This window comes from Glandiceps talaboti, chromosome 5 (assembly GCF_964340395.1).
Source record: "Glandiceps talaboti chromosome 5, keGlaTala1.1, whole genome shotgun sequence".
Taxonomy (NCBI): domain Eukaryota; kingdom Metazoa; phylum Hemichordata; class Enteropneusta; family Spengelidae; genus Glandiceps; species Glandiceps talaboti.
The window spans coordinates 12,018,932-12,040,072 of record NC_135553.1 but is presented as its reverse complement, the minus strand read 5'-3'; the positions used below and the strand labels follow the sequence as shown (position 1 = coordinate 12,040,072).

The 21,141-nt window shown below is 34.6% G+C and overlaps 3 protein-coding genes across 3 annotated transcripts in view; 1 reads left to right on the top strand and 2 right to left on the bottom strand.

Annotated features, from left to right (window-relative positions):
• LOC144435696 (uncharacterized) overlaps positions 1-21,141 on the bottom strand; it is a 443,695-nt gene that overhangs the window by 162,392 nt on the left and 260,162 nt on the right. The window lies entirely within an intron of this gene.
• Positions 796-8,665, bottom strand: LOC144435707 (uncharacterized). Its single transcript, XM_078124316.1, has 6 exons — positions 7,727-8,665; positions 5,144-5,281; positions 2,946-3,113; positions 2,298-2,348; positions 1,501-1,678; positions 796-941 (listed from the first exon to the last, which is right to left on the bottom strand). Exons 1-6 carry the CDS (start codon positions 8,165-8,167, stop codon positions 796-798), a joined length of 1,122 nt encoding a protein of 373 aa, XP_077980442.1. The 5' UTR covers positions 8,168-8,665.
• On the top strand, positions 8,527-19,307 carry LOC144435703 (intraflagellar transport protein 56-like). The gene is made up of 16 exons (XM_078124312.1): positions 8,527-8,915; positions 9,461-9,598; positions 10,523-10,730; positions 11,632-11,681; positions 11,960-12,105; positions 12,525-12,696; positions 13,295-13,369; positions 13,760-13,862; positions 14,153-14,262; positions 14,867-14,930; positions 15,498-15,586; positions 16,175-16,258; positions 16,573-16,642; positions 17,078-17,184; positions 17,644-17,777; positions 18,239-19,307. Exons 1-16 carry the CDS (start codon positions 8,913-8,915, stop codon positions 18,351-18,353), a joined length of 1,668 nt encoding a protein of 555 aa, XP_077980438.1. The 5' UTR covers positions 8,527-8,912; the 3' UTR covers positions 18,354-19,307.

The following is a 21,141-nucleotide window of genomic DNA, read 5'->3' as shown; positions in this document are numbered from 1 at the left end:
AGATTGGAATTAAAGAAATGTTACTTCCTAATAAAGTAATATTATTGTAATTATGAAAATGTTCATATAAATTGGTTCCCAAAATTATTTAAAACTCGTCTCCAGTCATGAAAGGGTTAACATACTCAACATGACAGTAACATAGTGGTTTAAGTGAGACCACCCTCATATGTTGTAATTGTCAATCAAGTATGATTGTGACTGCTCAATGTTCAGGCCTACACTTTTTCATTCCACAAACCTTACCACATAGGGAAGTTAAGCCGATGAAAGCTAAATTAATTCCCAGTGGACTATACTGTGACCAATAATGCTAGGAATATCATATCCGTAATGTGCAAATATTCAGTTCCTCTGTGGCTTCATTAAAAATGAAAGACTGTTCTTTTCTTGAAACTCAATTTTTTTTTTTTAAATTGAACCAACTGTTACCCATTTCCTGAGATATTTACCTGAACTAGCTCATATAAATAACCTAGACTACTATTTTCAACTGCTTACTGCTATCCCTGTGACCTCCAGTGGAACTTCAATAGTGAACTGAATTGTTTGGGACACCCATATATGGAATAAGCAAGGTCAGGGGTCAAAAGAGTGAAGTCACCACTTCACTGTCCAATTAGAAACCAAGTTTCTATGTTAAAATGTAGTCATCAAATCATCCAATCATGACCTTTGTATTAACATGGTGACATCGCTGTCATCCAATCAGGCACCAACTCTCTGGGTGAATATAATGACATCACCACTGTCCAATGTTCTGTCGCATCTCTTATCGATACCACTTTCTTTTCACTATCGCCTAAAGCGGGGTTTTTTCTTTGCAATCCATTTCAATAGGTAATATGAAATAGGAATAGCAATGAAAACCAAATAACGATAGAGTTGATCATACCTTAAAGGTAACCATAACAACGTATATGCCATACGACCATTTATATCTACAAAAAGAAAATCAAACATCAAATTATTATCAAGATTAGAAAGGAAATTTTAGAAACTTTTTGACATCATTTTTGTCAAAAATGTAGAATCAATAATAATGAACTTTTAGTCTACTTGTTCAGGGTGATAAATATGTGATGTCTGCATCTGATGTCTGTATGGTAGCATGTTATTTCATTTCATTTACTAATCTAAGACGAAATGTTACAAGAAACTATAATCATTCAATCTTGCAATCTTAAAAGTGTAGAATGTACGTGCAGTGTTTTAATGGTTGTATCAAACAGAGCCAGTGAACACTAACCTGCAACGTGCTGTAATACTATTACTACACTCCTAGTGAACATTTCGATAATGGGGAATGTATATTGATTTCTGTGATTATAATTTTCATCTATTTAAATTGCCAAAATATGCAAGTAGTGTACCTTCAACAATAATCACAATTTGTACTAGGTACTATACTTGTCTCGCAACTGTTCCAGCTGTTCCTATTTGAATCAGTGTCAAGACAGCATGTGAATTGAAGCATGGCGTTTTTACAAATGTACTTACCTATAATAGCTGCCCCATATGCCATTTCCTTCTCTCCCATTCTATAACTACATGTAGGTACGGAGAATTCCTTGGTTTGTGGGTTCATTCCTTGAATTCGACTCTTTGGACGTTGGTCAGGATATAACGCTTCAAATCTCTTGGCTAGATTGTCTACATCATGCTCTAGGTAACTCTCCTGTGGAAGACACAAAGAAAGGTGACTGGGATAGGTCTATTGGTCTTAATAGGGAGAATAGACTGGTAAACAGATAGACAGTGATAGACAGTGACAGACAGAAATAAACAAACAAAAGGGAGAATGTGATGGATGTGATAGCTCAAGGATTGTCAGTTACTAAAAGACAAAAAGAACAATCTGTACTTCAAATTTTTCAAAAAAGCTTGAGCCTGGTTCTTTTGAAACAATAAAAGAAATTTTAGGGGTTCACCATCTTGTTTTCGAGGAAATTGAAATATTTGATATACCAATATTTGAATCTAAATGGTTTCATATAATTATGACCTCTATTTCAAAAATGTACATGGTGACTTTAGAGTCAGAATAGGTTCAAATTTTCTTTTACAAAAGTTGAAAACTTGTATTTCCAAGTTGCACACGTTGTTAACCAGAAAATATTTTTAGTTTAAGTGAACTTGTTTGAGATAAAAAATTTATAAATTTGGGATTTGTTTTCCAGAAGGGTTTCTGACTGCAATTAGAAATTTTATGAAACCAGAGTCCATGAATACTCCTTCTTGCATTTCTATAGACGTTTTTGGTAAAGGTATAATGCATTGATTGATGTGATACTTACGTGATGGAAGTGAGCAGTAAATGCATACTGGGGTTTCAACCTTATAAGTAGCTGTAAGGACGAAAGAGATATTTTGTGAATCACATGACAAGATAGAAGTGTAACGTCAATCAACTTAATATCTTCTTACATGTCTTCATTTTTCAATTTTCATATTGATTTTCTTCCATTGTGTTTATGTATGTGCTGCTTTAAAAACTTTACCACTAAGTGACAGCATAATGCAGATTACTGTTCACCCTCTCTGTTTCATACAATCGGGCTGAAACCATTAACAAACTGCACATGCTACAATTTAAGATAGCAAGATTAAATGAATACTGTTTTGCGACATTTTGTTTAAATGAAATGAACTAACAAGCCACCATGTAGACATTAAATATCAAAGCATTGGTGCCTACATTTCTGCATCTAGTTGCAGTACGTTTAAATGGTTTATTTCATTGGCTAAATGTAGCAAGAAATTGCAACCTTGTTATACTCCAGTATAGAAGTGCAGTTTCTGTGTGGTTAGATCAAACAGAGCCAGTGAACAATAACTTGCAATGCGCTATAGTTGTTACAAATGAGCTGAAATGAGTGTGAAACACAGAGAAATCACTTTACTTGGGTGAGTTACCAGTTGTACAAAAACCATGGCAGACTTACCTCAGCTTTCCTTGAAACTTTGACACTTGATAATTTGGGATGTGCTAGAAGTATTCTGACTCTGTTATCACTCAACAATACTAATTCTTCCAAGTCTTGATCTAATCTCTCTCTAAATACATTCTCTGATGCCACATTACGAAATGGCATCCATGGAACAAGATTGACCTGGATTACAAGAATAAAATTTTGAGCAATGAACAACAATCTTTATAATGATTTATGTGACAATGATTTTTTGTGATCAACTTTATTTTATTATGTACATTGTACTCTCTCAGAATTTTGTCTACAACAAAATTCAACATTTTTGGGAATTTCCAAATGTACACAATTTAATACATACGTACCAGTAGCCTGTTTACTGCACAGTTGTGTTATATTATTCATATTGCAGTAGATACAAGAGATCATATGAGAGCTAAGGATGTATTAAACACATCCGTGCAGCAATCTGATTAAAATCCGATGTAGATGTCGGCTAATCGTTCATTGCTATTTTACCTTCGTTATTTTGCCTGAATTGACCTTCTTGGTACATGTTTACATTTTTTAGCCTGATCGCCTCCTCTACGAGGCGATCAGGCTAAAAACGTAAACATGTACTACGAAGGTCAATTCAAGCTAAATAACGATGGTAAGATAGCAATGCACGATTAGCCAACATCTACATCGGATTTTAATCAGATTGATCCGTGCAGTAAACTGGCTAAAAAAAACAGCAACTACTTGCATTAGTATGTAATCAAATATAACATGTGCTATTGGTATTTACACATCTGGAAAAGACTGATGAACATTATAGCAAACCTGTATGCAGATGAGCATCAGAGCATTCCATTATGTACTAGAAATCATTTATGTACTAGAAATCATTTATGTACAAGAAGTCATTTCTGTCGCTCTTTCACTTGTGAAGTATGATTGCAGAGCAGAGTGCCCTTTAATTTTGTTGTTGTGAATCAAAATGAGAAAAAAATGGGATTTCTTGTGAGTCATCATGAGATACAGGAACATCAAATTTTGGTGCATCACAAGACATTGTGTGTGTCAGTGGTGTGTCACATTGGCTTAGAGGGCAAACTGCTGCAGAAAACACTACAAGCTCTCACATAAATACCCAAAGTATGTCAGACTTGCACTCTCGTGTTATGAGGTTCTGTCATGACAAATTGGAATAGAACTAATAAGAATGGATCTAATAGTCCCTTTGCAGCATACAATCAATTGCAGAGTGAGGATTCACACAGCAACTTCAGTCTGTCATGTAACCTAAGAGATAAGCTCATTACACAAACACAACACACTGAGTTTGGAAACTTCCTTAATGTATTAAAAACACTACAATTTACTAGCTATACTTTACTTCCCCTTTATTTTATTCCATTTTTATGATAGCATAATAAACAGAATCACTTATCAGCAAATATGGAACGCTTTCAAATGCAGCACATGAAAAGCGTGGTTCATTGACGACACCTTGAAGTTGTGGGTCAGCCACAAACAGAATGTTTATGTTATCAGGGACGTCTAGTGGAATCATGATTGCTAAGGTTAGAGTTGTCAGCTTGGAATCTACAAGTTACTGATTACAATGTCATTGCTACTGTTTGTAGCTGAATAGGGAACTTGCAAACCTGCCATGTTCAATGTTGCATCATGGGAAATGTGATAATAAATACTAATCAATTTGTATTGTAAACAATAATGTTACATTGTTTTTAACCACAAATGATCAATGATCAATGTGGGAGGTTTATTTTATCGGTAGCTCCAGATTAGGTATTACGATAACCACAGAAAATCCCATAGTCCTTTGCATCTGAGCATGCTCAGTCTGGATTGCAAGTTCCCTATTCTCAAGTCCTTGGACAAGATTTGAACCATGACTGTGCTCAAGTCAGCCCAGCTGTATAAATGGGAACCTGGTAGAATAGAATAGAGTTTGTTCAGTGAATGATTTAATCCCATGTGATGACAGAGAATACAATAGATTGTTTACACCTGAGTGATTTGAGGAAGCCATATAGTGCAGTTGTTTGTTATAGGCTGAGTCAGAAACAGCGTTGACTGTGATCATGACATCCATTGCTGAAGCTGCTTTATAAATATGTTTCTATAAATACTAATGAGCATTTCTGATTTTCCTCTTTCACGTCAGTATACCAGAAAAGACTTGTAATTCAATTCTTACTTACCTTTAGGAAATCAGCATATTTATAAGTTACAACCTCAGACATTGTACCAAAATGCTCTTCAAATCGCTTCACTTTCGTTTCTGTTATATGATCATTGTTTTCCCCTCCAATGTCATTATCACCTGGTAAAAACAGCATCTGTACAAAGGAAGAACAGTTTGGCATTAATAACATTGAAAATAACAACCATACAACAATGTGTATTGTTCATTTTCTCATTCAATCATATCACAATGGCAGTGATATTGGTTTCAACATGCTAGGACTACAACCATTATTGTGAGATGTTAATATTGAAGGGAAAGGACACCTTGTGAAGTCAGATTGACGAAGGTTTGGATGCTGAATGAGATAAAATGCACTGATTTTATGCTTTCACTTTGCAGTATGGAGTTGGCATAAATCTAAACTTTAGTCAGCAGTGACATACAAGACTTCCGAGGCTACTGCCATGAAATGTATTATTATTACTATTACAATAACAATATCAATAACAATTACAATAGAAGCAGTCAGCAATATGTTTAACAGAAGTTGCCTTACAAGGCTCATATGTCACTTCCGCCTAAGTTTGGCTCAATAAATCTGTACTGAAAGTATGTGTCTGTCTTGGCTTCTCAAAACTAATGTTGCCCCTGTTATATTTACTTACTAAGCTGATCAAATGTTTCTGTATATGATAATATGTGTCTGTATGCCTGTGAGAATGTGGCATAGTGAGTTTTATTCTGTACTTAGGGGACAAAATAATGACAACAATTCACTTGGCCACCATGTTGCTCACTGGAGAAGTAGAAAATAAGAAGTAATCATCTGATATTAAACCAACACTCATACAAAATGTATCCATGTGAAGTTATTCATTTAAATCAAATAAAATAGTTATATTTGAACAACATTATTAATATTTCAAGAGCTAATGATGTAAATGTATATATGCATGCCATGACTTAAAGGTCAGGGTTTCAATCCCAGGTTTTCACATTAGTGTTATCTTATCAGTGAAGTCATAAGGACTACATAGAATCATTCTTTTGTTCTAGACCAACTTTTTCTCTAGCTCTACCAGACAACCTTTTTTTACACCTAAGTATCAATTAATCTGCCAGCAGGCATCTTGGGAACCAGTTTCCCTGACAACCAGTTATTAAAACTTAACCTACAAGAGAATGTATTTACAGTATTTTACAACAATATTGGATTGCTTAATTTTGATATCATTTGGACCTATATTTCAAATATTTTATGATTTAAAAAAAAAAATTAACTGAGCATGGGTTTTAATTTTCTGGAACAAATTTATAGCAAAATGTTGATGTTGTTATTTCTGAGGCACACACAATGTTAATATAAGTTATTATAACTATTAAAATTCTCCAAAATAATGTATATTGTATAATTGGGATAAACTTTCAAAAGACCCTACACATTCATGACATATTTCAATAAAATCAATACAAAATGACTCATACAGATCCTGGTTAAAACAACCTTGTACCAAAATTGACACAACAAATACGTTTGTAATACAAATTAAAGGCTTAAAGCATAGACAGTGGATGCTTAAAGTAGTCTTTTTAACACCAGGAAGTAAAAAATACTGAGGAACTCTCTTTCGGTTTGTCATGACCCAATCAATTGATCCTAACTGTTGTACCTCTGACCACAGACAAGTATCAAGACTGACTTGTCTGTGCTCTGACCACAACAGTCCCTACATCACTGTATCAGATAGCATGACAGAGCTGTGATGAAAAACCAGCAGAAGATAGAAATACAGTCTCCTGAAACATGATAAAACAGTATTATGTCTAAAATAATGAAGACAGGAATTTCTTTCTTTTTCCACCAACAGAACGAGCATTGTAAAGGTCTTATACTATAATGCTATGAAGTCTGTTTGTGAAAAAGACAGAAATTCACGCCTTTATTATTAGAAGATATTGTTTTAACATGTTTCAGGAGACTGTATTGAGATGTAATAGTAGGATGTTGCTAGTGGTACTTCTTGGAGATACTGTATTAGACCATAAATATGGCAAAATAGCATTTTTCAGCTTTTTCAGATCAAAGTCTTCTGAAACTGTATGGAAACTTCCATGATCTTAGCTGCACTATTGATGAGATATGTAAAATATATGTCATAATATACACAACCCCCACATTTCCAAATCCTGCAACCATCTACAGAAACTCTTCAAATGTCATTATAAATAGTTCAGGATAATTAATCCTTTCACAGTTTATAGCACTGGTGGTTTGATTTATAAAGTATTGAGTCAGATACATGTCTGAAGGTCGACAAGAGAATTACATTTTAATCTAGAATTAATCCAGATGACATAACACTTCCCTCAATGCTTGCCAAGTGACGTGACCTTGACCTGACAGACACACACCCTTGGCCATATATCTATCATATTAAGTGCTGTCCTTACATATTTCTCTCCATCCATAATGCTAGACTACAATCTATAATATATCATTTGTAATATATCAAAAGGGCCATTTTCTCCTGGCATACTGGTGTACAACAATCATGTTTGCATTGCTGGCATTGCATAGATCTTAGATAAACCTTACCTTAACATTCATATGTTTTGGAATGGTAAAAATGTTTTTGAAGAACCTCCTCTTGTAAGTTAGATACGCCTCATCTGAAGCTATGCTTCCTTCATCCAAAAGATCGCCCAGAAAAACTACTACATCAGGCTCAAAAAAGTATAAAGCAAGTTCAAAGGTTTTCTGTAAATAAAAGTCCGAGTCCCATCGCGTGATGGTCCCAAATGGAAAGCGCGGTTCATTGACGACGCCTTGAAGTTGTGGGTCAGCCACGAACAGAACTTTTATGTTATCCGGGTGGTCGAGTTCCATTCCCGGTGGCACATCGGTGAATTTCCAACTAACCCTTTGCCATAAAAACTCAAAGTATTCCGTGTAGCATGCCAGGAAGATAAACAGCACACAGTAAATAAATAAACCCGTCTTTCCCCTGGCAATACCACGCGGTACATGTATTCTCATGGTTCGATTTGAAATTCCTCAGGTGGTCGACGAAGCACACGCATGCACTGGTATATTCTATAGTGATGTCCTCGAATATTCCAACGGGCTTTGACGAAATATTGACGTAATATTGTGAACAAATTTGAAAGAATATTTCAGGGGTAAAAACATACGTTCTTCTTGCGCCCAAAACGTCGATAGCAACGAATTATATGCAACGGTTCGTGTTCCCCTACCACTGTACAGTAGTAGTGTGTCACTTGAAAATCGATGATTGGCTTCTTTCAATCTTTGAAAGTTTACACACACACTGTGTACATGTCAACGACGTGTTGTGTTGGCTGGCACCACTTTTACGTTGTTTACCGAACTGAAGTATTCGAATCTTCTACATAATACTATTAACACGCCTATGTTACAGGTAAAGCTTAAGTGGTAGGCGTTGATTTGTACTTGTTGTGCCAGTGACCACACCGTGTGTGTACTTGATCGTACGAAAAAGGCGATGATGTGTTCCTAAGGTCAAAGGTCATTAAGCCCTCAACGGCAATATTGTGTTAAAATTTGTTTGCGCATGCCCCACAGGGGAGACAGAAATGAAAACGAGGCGCATTCCTGTAAGGTTTTCCGACGTTGTTGTTATCGTCAAACTTGAATATTGCTTGTATGTGTGTGAAGCAGAGCAATTTCAATCAAGTTATCGTCATTACACGAGATAAATATATCTTAAGAAAGAGTTGACCCAATACAAAACCCTGCCAAGATGGTAAGTTCTAATAGTTTACTGTTTATTTCTGAGTGCCCACTGTTTCCAAGAGGACAGCGTTCGTAGTAACCGGTGCGTGCAATTTTTGACAGTCATGTGAGATTACTGATTAGATACACTAACAGTTTAAAAAGATGAAACTAACGTTTTTATACAATTTAAGGATTTCCTTGTCAAGAAATAAAAACTTCAAAATGTCATGGTTGAACCAGTTGTGATTTAGGATCAAATAAAATCATATTTATTTTACAGTGTTAGTGATGGAGGAAAATACAATGTGTATTACATGTTATAATTTGAGATGGAATTTCATTTTAACTAAGATCCAAGACAAAAATTGTAATTTTGATAAAAAGAAATGTCTCCTAAATCTATAGAGAACTGATGTAGAGACATGTTGTATAATACAAACACTTTTCCATAGACGTAACTGAATATTAGTAAATTGCAAGTGAACTGTACTAACATTTGTTTCCATTTATGTCAATTTTGAAAGTGATAAACTGCATTATAATGTTATGTTTTATACTGTACTTTTTTGTCAGATGCTATCAAGGCAAAAGCCAGCCACAGGGCCTGGCGCACAAACTCAAACTAAAGAGAAAGCCAAGAAGAAAAAGATACCAAAAGTGGATGACTTTTTAGAAGCAAGAGATTATACTGGAGCTATTACACTTCTAGAGGTAAAAGATGACATGCAACATGACATATCGGCGTTCTCAGTCTCAAGCATTTGTAGAGCTGTTTTCAGTCCTAACGAAGGAATGATTGCACAATACCACTCAAGCTCAATAAGCGAACTTAGTTCATTTAGGGGAGGGGGCCTGGTGTCAATGCGATTGCTGAACTTAATTTTTGCACTTTTAACCAAATTTCGAAAAATTCACTCTTTCAATGATAACAGCTTCTGTGTTTACTACTGACTTGTTGATAAGTTGATAAAAATTTCTGATGTGACACACAGTGCTGAGTTTCCAATAGTATTTTGATTGTGTTTACCATCATCTCAGTAAACCGGTTCATGAGGTTGGAAATTCATGTTTTACATTGCATCGATTGTAGTGGTGTGACTGCTACATTCATCATGGTTTACATCATATGTGAATGTGTGATGTTGCCCTTATGAACGTTCATTTAGGGGGAGCGGGGAATGGGTTTGTCCTAAATGAACGATGTTTGCTTATTGAGCTTGTGTGACATTGTGCGATCGTCCCTAAGCGAATTAGACGTTTAAGATTTTTTTTCAGATAACCATCATTATTTTCACTGGGGTCTCTTTTCTAAATATTTTAATTGTGGAAATGTGTTGGGGTTTTTATCAAGATAGATGAAGACCTGCAATGTGTTATTATAAATCAGTGATTCGTAAAACAGTATATTTTTTTACATATATGCTAGAATGTTTTGCCTCTCTGTACCGTCATTCAGCATTTATACTCTGCCTGTAGGATTGGTTATCTTTGAATTGAAAACTGAAGTGAAACTCATGGTATGATTTATACATACTCCAACAATTAGCATGAACATATCATAAAAGTAGGGTGCAAATATAAAAATAAACTTTTTATTCTTGGATTTTCACATCTTTTTCTTTGATCTTTTACTAGTTCACTCGCAGCAGTGGCAAGAGTAATGAAGAAACAGACATGTGGATTGCTTACTGTGCATTTCACTTGGGAGAATACAAGAAATCTATGGAAGAGTATGAGAAGTTAACAAAGAATGAAGCTTGTCATCCAGATATCTGGGTTAACCTTGGTTGTTGTTATTTCTTACTTGGAATGTATGAAGAAGCTGACCAATCTTCTCTCAAAGGTTTGGATTGTTCCTTGTAGTACATTGAGTAAATTCACATTCCTATTATACTATATCAGGGTAATCATAGACATTGAAGTCTGTTGATTAATTTAAAGAGGAATATTGCCTTAAAGCTGTACTAGATGCAACTGGATTATATTTTTCGATCAAACAACCAGCAATATATTCATTGAAAATCGTTAAAATAATAATAAGACATTATGTTAATTAGACTTTGGTGTTATCCATAAGTAGTACAGAAACAGGTTGAAATTGGGATCGCGTTGGGATGCTGATATCAGGGTGCAGACCCTATGTGTACCTACAGGTGATTGCAATACTGTTCAGTATGTACGATATTACGAGTAAGACATTACATATAACAAAACAGTTCAAAAATGTTCCAGAATATGTAAGGTTAGGTACTAGGTTAATTGAATACTGAAATGGATATTACTGGTAAACCCAGGGTATGGTGATTTGTCAGGTGACAATCATCCCCTTGACTAGCATGTGCAAAGCCCCCTGAGCATACAAAATACATGTACATGCCATTGTATGGGGAGACAGGCAATGTATCTTGAAACCAGCAATAGGTCTATCACTCCCTGTTTAACACCTTTGGTGGCATCAATTTAGTGTATTCTAACTCACCCCCAAAACAGACTTTGCATTCTGTTTCTGTTGCATTAGTAGCTGTCATCATTTACGCAGTTGTCAGGTCACTGAGTACATTTGTACTACTTTCAAGGGTAGTGAAGAATTTTCAAGTGACGGCATGACTTCAAAAGTTAATGCTTCACTAGCAGAATGATGGGACCACTATGCTAATTAGCTGAGGCATGCACTCTACATATAGTGACAATGATATATGTGTAGCACTGTAATCTCAATGTCTTTGTTTCTTTTTTTACAACAGGTCCAAAGAGTGGTTTACAGAACAGACTTCTGTTCCATCTTTCACAAAAGGTATAAATCAATTCTATACTTTATTTTATTAGCAACTAAAGCAACTAAATCATTAACACTTGATATTCATAAGTAAACATTTGAAAGCTGCTCGAGTGTGTCTTTTTCATGCTTTGAAAATAGTAGAAATTTGTTGCTTGTTCTTGTATGTAATCATATAAATGCTCCCTATAAATGTGACCGTGTTCACTTCTTGAACATACATGTATGTGTAGATCAGAACATTCATATTAAGATTTGCAATGACAGACATTTTCTATGTAACTTTTATATTTCAGTTCAACGATGAGAAGAGGTTGATGGGTTATCATCAGAGTCTTCAAGATGTCATAGAAGATCAACTGAGTTTAGCATCTATACATTATCTTAGAAGTCACTACCAAGAAGCTATAGATATTTACAAAAGAATTTTACTTGATAATAGGTTAGTCAACCTTTCATGTTATTAGTTTCAACAAGAATGGGTGTATAGGGATCATGGGTTCCCCAAAACTATTTCAACATCTTCAGCCACCATGCTGCAATTACTGAAAACAATCGATTGGCGTAATAAACACCATGAACACAAGTGAAGAGAATTTGTATAATGAACAAATTTACCTACATGATAGGAAAAACCACTTATTTGAACACAGGTGATTTCTGAAGATTTCCCTGAACAATTTGTTCAAGAACAGCCAATAAACATACAACAATAAAAAGAAGCCTCCACCCCAAGACATTATGGCTTTAATGATAAATAAGAAACCAATGATTAATTAAGTTACCAGTGTAAATATGCACCTTCTACAAGACATTCATACATAAATTATAACATGTTTTTCCCCTTCTCTTTGATTACAGGGACTATCTAGCACTTAATGTATATGTGGCACTGTGTTACTATAAGCTAGATTATTATGATGTATCCCAGGAAGTCTTAGCCGTATACCTTCAACACTTTCCAGACAGTGCCATAGCTATCAATCTGAAAGCCTGCAATCACTTCAGACTTTACCATGGAAGGGCAGCAGAGGTAAGTTTTTTTTGTCTTAATCTTTTCTCTACTTTCAGAAATTACATTTCTTCTGAAATTAATGTCATTGATTGCATACACAGTGACAGCATTCTTTTGATATCATCTGTTGCAGTGAATGTTTTTTAGATCAACAAAAATCTGACAACATTGCAAAGATTTTAGTCTGGTTATTTTTAAAGGACAAATATAATCAGTGTGTGTATACATGTATCTGCTTGTATGTCTGTACATGTATATGTGAGTGTTTGTGTGTACCTGTCTGTTTCTATGTTTCTCTCTCTCTCTCTCTCTCTCTCTCTCTCTCTCTCTCTCTCTCTCTCTCTCTCTCTCTCTCTCTCTCTCTCTCTCTCTCTCTCTCTCTCTCTCTCTCTCTCTCTCTCTCTGTGTGTGTCTGTCTGTCTGTGTGTCTCTGTCTGTGCATTTTGTATGGTGGTTATACTGTTTGGTTAGGGGATTTTATCTTGGCAACCCAGCTCTTCTGAATGAACTATGTATATACAAACATCCTGTCATGAGGTTATCTCCCTCTGAATTCAAGAACCATGAATTATTGTAGTATAATATATGAGTCACTCTTATTGTTATATATTTACAGGCTGAGCTAAAAGGCCTACAAGAGATTGCATCTCCATCATTCACGTTTGCGAAGGACCTCATCAAACACAATCTGGTGAGTTTTGCTGACTGACCATTAATTTACAAATGTCTTCATAGAAAATAATAATACCTTGTGTTATGCAAGTACATTAGGATACATTGACTTGTATGTAAAAATAATAGTGGATACATGTACACAAATTTGACATATGTATTTCTTTATTGATGCTGATATAATTTGTTATAGTTTTCATTTCTAAGTAAGACTATCTAACCAAACCAATGTGTACATAACAAATGATAAGAGACGAAAGTTAAAATATGTACAATTATTATATATATACTGTAAATTGAATGAATTGATATCAAGTATTGATATGATACCATAGGACCTTTCGATGCTATATACGTCATGACACCGATCTCATCTGAATGTATCAATATTATCGCTATGCCATTTCAGGTTGTATTCCGAGGGGGTGAGGGTGCTCTACAAGTCCTGCCACCACTTATTGATGTAATTCCAGAAGCTAGACTTAATCTTGTCATCTACTACCTGAAACAAGGTCAGTTTTACTCACACACTGATATCTCCAATAGATAGCATTTATCATATTGCATACAAGCCAAGTTGAGTGCATTCAAACAAAAAATATTTACATATGGTGCATTTGTAATAGCTTAAACATAAAATAAATTCATAAATTTTGTATTTGAAGACAGTGAGCACTCAGGAGTCAAATTCAAGATGAAATGCTTGCTGCTCCCTAGTGCAAAACCAAGGCAAGATGATACATGTACATGACATGCAGTGTCATTAATGTCAAACATACTGTACTTTATGTTTTACTTGTAGATGATGTCCAGGAGGCTTACGGTTTGATAAAAGACTTAGAACCTACTACACCACAGGAATATATTCTAAAAGGTGTTGTCAATGCAGCCCTAGGACAGGAACAAGGATCTGTAAGTTATCATCTTTAATCTTTGTTGTTTCCATTGTCTCATCATTTTGTATCCTCTTCATTATCTTGTCTCAACCCTTCTTGTCAACATCTTTCTTTTGTCATTCCTTGTCACATTTCTTGCCGTGTCATCATCTGTCATCTTTATCATCTTGTCAAGTTAGCTAAGAAGACACAATTTCAAAACAGCAAGACCTCGAAGGCTCTTTGCCCAGTCTTCAACCATTAATTATGGAAGATGTTACCAATTTCTGAGCCCTCTTCTAAGAAAATTCTAAGGCGAGCATTGTCCATAGTCTAATAAGTACTTGTCACCCTCGGGCCATCTCCAAGTATTCTCACATTCTTTCTAATGTCCTATAATTTCTCAATTCAAAAGCATGTGAACAATTTCATTTCTTAATGTTTCTATTTCTAACATGACTGTATGACAACATCATTTTCCATATTTCTCATTTCTCTTGAAGCTTATCTTTTATCATTCATAATGGACATATTTGTATTTGCTAGCAACTGATTGGAGTTGATGGACTGAGGTTATAAACCAATAGAATGGTGTGTCAAAGTTCATGACCTTTAACCTTGTCACATTGTAACTTTCACAGAGAGAACACCTGAAGATTGCCCAGCAGTATTTCCAACTGGTTGGTGGTTCTGCAAGTGAATGTGGTATGTAGTTGTCTACACTTTGTATCCTAAACACTGGCAACCATCACATACCTTTATGAAGTCAATGCTCGATTCTGTTAATTTTGTGTAAATTGTGTATCTGGCAGATGAAAATAAAATACAAGTAATTGTAACACATTGTTTATATTGAAGTCTTCAAAATCTAGCATGAACACATGGCACCAGACATCAATGGTAACATTCAATGTGTAACAAATTACAATTATTCATAGCTTGATTTAATTTGTAATAAGTCAGCAAGTCTGAAAGTTGCCCTTATATACTGATATTGTAATATCATATCTAAATATATGTGCATGACATGCATATTTTCAAGTATATTTGAATAAACTGACCATAAAATCATTCATAACCATGTCATTCATATACTGTACTGACTGCATTAATGTATTGTACTACTTGATAAAGTGCTAAGTTTATTCTATTGGTAGCTTTTGTCGACCAAATTATTCTCAGAAATGTGGACTTATTTTGTTTCTGTGCTGTTATCCTTATAATCTGAGTGTTTTATCAGAATTATTGATAGTGACACACTCTTTATTTCAGATACAATACCAGGCAGACAGTGTATGGCATCTTGCTTCTTTCTCCTCAAACAGTTTGAAGATGTACTGATCTATCTCAACTCCATCAAGGTAAGTTACTGTCATTTATCAATAACATAAGAATGATATTGTCATAATCATAGTCTTTGTTAAAGACAGTGGGTAGTAAAATCTACCTGATTCCCTAAAATTTGTTATCTAGGTTCCAGACCAGTACTATGTATAGTACTGGGTATATACATTTATACAAGTATTACCAGATTTCTACCCACTGAAAGCAATGTTCCAAAATGTTAGCAGAAACACTGATAATTGTATAATGTGACTAGAGAAGAAATGCTTAGATATGTACATGTATTCCAAGGTATTTATGTGAAACTGGAGTAAAATATAACATCATGCATGAAATGTTGTACGAACAAAATATGACAAAGAAGTGAGCAAACTTTACTCATTGGAGGTTCATTATTGATCCTTACAAGAACTGTATGAAGTATCTTATAGTCAAGGAGTTCACGCTGTCTTGTTTAGTTTAGAAAAGATATTAATTTTGTTTTTATTAAGTTTGTTTTTCTAGTGGATAGATTTATAACTAGTAGTTCCTAGGACATTTTCTTTAAAATGTTGATATTTTCTTAGCGTTGAATACTAAAGAATTGTTTGTGTTGTTGTTTACAGAGTTACTTCTATAATGACGACTTGTTTAACTTTAATTATGCGCAATCCAAAGCTAGTGTTGGCAACTACAAGGAGGCAGAGGAGGTAAGTGATTATACACAAAGCACTTCGTAATTTTGAAACATGGACAAATTCATTGATACCAATGTACAGACTTGACAAGTAAACTACAAGCTGCATGGGATTTAGCTCATTTTAAAAGGCGCCAGTAGAGTGTGAAAAGTAAGCAGTAATATCTAGGAACAAGACCCATGAATATGCCCAATGATGGAAGTATACTGTGTGAAACAAACAATTTTGAACAAAATCCTTAAAAAGTAACTGGCAAGACAAACCATCAAGTCATGTATCTGTTGTGTTCAAGCTAACCATCAAGTCTCATATCTCTCTATTTTCAGATATTCATGCTAATCCAGAGTGAAAAAGTCAAGAATGACTACATCTACCTTAGTTGGCTAGCCAGATGCTGTGAGTCTATTTCTCATTATAATAACTTGTTTTACTACAACTATAATTATAAATTTCGTGTTTGTATTTTATTTTAACACTCGCTATTTTAGTTTTAAAACCAAAGTACTGGAAGAAAAATGTATGTTTAGTGTACTCATGCATTCACACACACACACACACACTGTTGAATGTTGAACTTTTAGAAAAAGTTTGAATTCATATTAAAGCTTACATGCCCTCACTGGCAGGATAGTGTATACACTAGCATATTATTGTAAGGGTTCATTCTTTTCAAAGACTCAAAGTGACAAGCTTTACATCACTCATCTTTTCTTTGGTTAAACCAATAAAAATATTGGATGGGAATTATCTGTTACAATGTATGTAGTGAAGAGTTGAGTTGATATTTATTTGCCGTGATAATGAAATTTTCTTGTTTTGATTTGATTACAGATATAATGAACAGGAAAGCTCGTCTTGCTTGGGAACTGTACTTAAAGATGGAAACATCAGGAGAATCTTTCAGTTTACTACAACTGATAGCTAATGACTGCTATAAGGTACAGTAATGATTTATACCTGTGAACATTTGACAGACAGACAGACACACACACACACACACACACACACACACACACACACACACATTAACAGGCTAAAGCTTGTGTGAAATTTTTACTTTTTGGACTTTCATGATTTTTCATTTAGAAAAGAATCAAAATAAGTATGTTTCATGCGGTAAAATAATTGTACAATTACATATAATTACCTGAAGACATTGCTATGCTAACTATGTCAATTGTAAATACACCTTGGATGTCATCTATATATGTTATGTTTGTTGCCCTGCCAGGATAATGCTCAGATGAATAAAATATTGTTATTTTATAGAGCAAAGTTTTGTTTATAGAATCAGCACATGTATTTATTTAGTGTTCATTTTAAACTTCTATTGACCAGGGTGATTGAATCTTTGAAACTGTATTCTAATAAGTAAATTTGCATTGTTTTATTTTCAGATGGGACAATTTTATTATGCAGCAAAGGCATTTGATGTATTGGAACGTTTGGACCCTAACCCTGAATACTGGGAAGGAAAACGTGGAGCTTGTGTTGGAATATTCCAACAGATAATTGCTGGCCATGAACCAAGGTAACTCTCTCTTGCACCTAACTCATATTCTCCATTTGTTTCACAATGTATAATCAATTCATGTCTCTAATATTTTACAACAAAGTTAACAGAAAGGGTAAATGTAGTAAAATTATATCATTTTTGTACACTGTAGAAGTGTGTGATCTTTCTTCTAATTTGTAAAAAGTGATGTCACCATTTACACTGTATTCCTAAATTATTGGAACCCTGGTAACAGAGGGAAGAAATCTTCTAAAACTTGAATAGATTTTTATACCTTGGATAATGATTTGATGGAGAAACCTTGTAAAAAACTTGGGGAATGTGTGTAAATTTTACCTATTTTACCTGGAGAAATAGAGGAATGTTGGTAAATTGTACCTGTCCTTAACAAAAACACAGACTTTAACCAAAAAAACTGTGTACCAGTATGGCACTTTAGTGTCTTGATTCATTGATGTGCTTTCGTACTTTTCCAGGGAAACACTGCGGGATATCCTCCAAATCCTAAGGAATACTAGTAATCCTCAAGTGGAGTACATTATGAGAACGATGAAGAAGTGGGCAAAGGATAACAGAATACCCATCCAGTAAAACACTTCAAACAACAAAACAGTCTACAAAATGTCGACACCACTTGTCTGATATTGATACCGTCCTTTCATCCATTCCTACTTAAAACTAGTTAAAAATCTGTACAAGAAATGTGAAACACATGTTTCTCCATTAGTTTTGTTCACACTGGCTATGCCAAACCCAGGAAATATGAAACTCTGATTCTGCCATTAGCCTTGTTCACATCGGCAATGTCAAGCCCAGGAAACATGAAAGCCTGGTTCACACCAGCTATGTCAAGGTTAGAATTATTCCAAAACCAAAAATCTGTGAAATATTATATTTTTGATTGGAAAATCACTAAAATACAGCCACAGGATACAAGTACACCTCTAGCAAAAATAACTTGTTGTATAAGTCCAACAATCTATTGTGATATTGTTACAAAATCTCACTTTCAGACAAACTTTACCAAGACATACTAACTCCATTTATGAGATAAAAAAACACTCCTCCAACAGGCTGTGTAACATATATTTCAGTGTGTGAACATGACTATGGAAGTCCCTTAACAATACTGAATAACGTTTTCCTTGCCAAGATAACTATTGTCAGTTTGTGTGTGATTCTGTACAGACTTTTAGCAAAATATACAATATGGCTGTCATGTAAATACTTTAAATATTGAAGGAATAGTGTAACTTTCTGATGTTTTTGTAAATATAGCAAAGTGACCCAGGTGGATAAAGTTTGGATCTGACAGATAAATATGAAAGGAAAATTGTTAACATTGTATTTTATAAGAGTGTCTGATGATAGTAGTTTATTTATGTTATTCCATTTTTTTGGTCACAAACATTGTAGCTTTTTCTGAGACATTGATTTTCTGTAATCAAACTTTGAATCCCAGTTCACATAAGTACTGTCAGTGGAGATTTATTTCTATAAGAGTTTGGTGTAATCACATTTGAGTTGTGATTTATGAAATAAATGTAAAGATAAAATTGTTAACTATGTGTTTGTTGTTTTCTTAATGTAGTTTGTGCCCCAGAAACAAAATCTTGAACTTTTGCTATTAGTTTACTCAAGAAAAGTCAAAGCCATTCTTAGTTAAAATCAAGAAAGGAAACAAGCGGTCAAGATACAAATTGTTTAAATACAAGTCAAAATGATATCAATATTATACTAAATTAGAATCCAATATGGTCGTAGAATCCAATATGGCCGTAGATAGAATCCAATATGGCCATAGAATCCAATATGGCCACTGAAAACTGTTCATTCTATGGGAAAATAAAAAAAATTGACAATTTTCTGGAAAGCAAAATTTAGGCCCTGTATTTCTTTAATTATTTCAAAAGGACCAGGAACAACTTTTCATATCATATGGTGAAGTTTGGAAGGACTTGAAGAACTTTGATTTTCATGGAAATTGGTCCAAGAGGCAGATTCTTCAGAACTCCAAAATAGCCGAGGCGCATTCTACCTTGACATGAAAACTCATAAACTCCAAACTTATAAAGTATAGTGATCATTGTACATATCAATACAGCAAGAGTTTAATCATAGACGCTCCACCAACGTTGGTCTATGGTTTAATGAAAACATCATTTCACTTGAATAGCTTCAACTACTATTGTGTGCATTCCATTGATTTCTCATGGTTTTAAATGTCACGGCAACAGTTGATGCTACAATACACCACACATAATTGGCTTCATAGCATATTAGTGTAGCCATAGCAACAATTGTGATGACCTCTCACCAACTGGCAGTCAACAAGTCATACTTTCTTGTTGGAATTGTGTATTACTGTGTTATTTTTTAATTCTTCCACATGGCCTGGTAGAGGTAATTCCATACACAACTAGTCTGTGTGTAAAACAGCTGACTTGGAATAATTTACACCAGTGCATTGGAACCAGTGCACACCTTTCTATCATTACCACACAGTAGTATTATCACACATATACAGCAAAACCAGTATTTACAGAAACTTTGAGCCATGTCTTCTGAACAAATAACGTACAATGCACAGAATAACATCCCTCCAGTGGCCAGGTAACCACCAACAAGTCCAAGGATAACTGCTACGTAGTTTAGTTCAAACTCTTGAAAGTATTCTGGCATGTTTGCATTTATGTGTTACAGTAAAGTGGTCACGCTGAGTTGCGACAAGTCTTGCCTGTAGATAGAAACATAGACTTTGTAGGAAATTTGGTATTTTTTCGAAAATATGTACAAATGTGAAGGGAAATAAAGCGTGAATATGTAAATCTTTCATGTGCTCACTGCATAAGGATGTGCTTCCAGTATGCACAGATACACTGTGTAACTTTTCAGAGAGAAATTTGCTCCCTTTCTTCACAAAATTCTCACATTTTTAAACTGTGGTTATTCGACAGTGACATGAAAATGAATTTCAACGAATGAATCCTTACTCTACCTTGAAAATGGCACAGACGGTACTTTCCACAAACGGGATAAGATAAAATGCAAGACGATGATTTTCACGTCTAGAGGAATTTTCCTTGCACTGTTGTATATATATGATGGTATTAAAAGGCTCACAAGGCACAGTAACTAATATGAAGAATAAACCATTATGTAGCAGGGATCTCCTTATCTCAAGGTAACTTATATGATGCGAAGGAATGAACCATCACGTTAGAGGGGTACTGATATACTATGTTGCACGTTGGCGATCGACAGGTTAAGTTTCCTGGGCTTTTCATGGCCTAAAATGTGACATTTCTGTCTAAATGATAAGTTCCATTCTACACTTCGAGACAAAGTTCAAGGGTTCTATTATCTCGATATATGTACA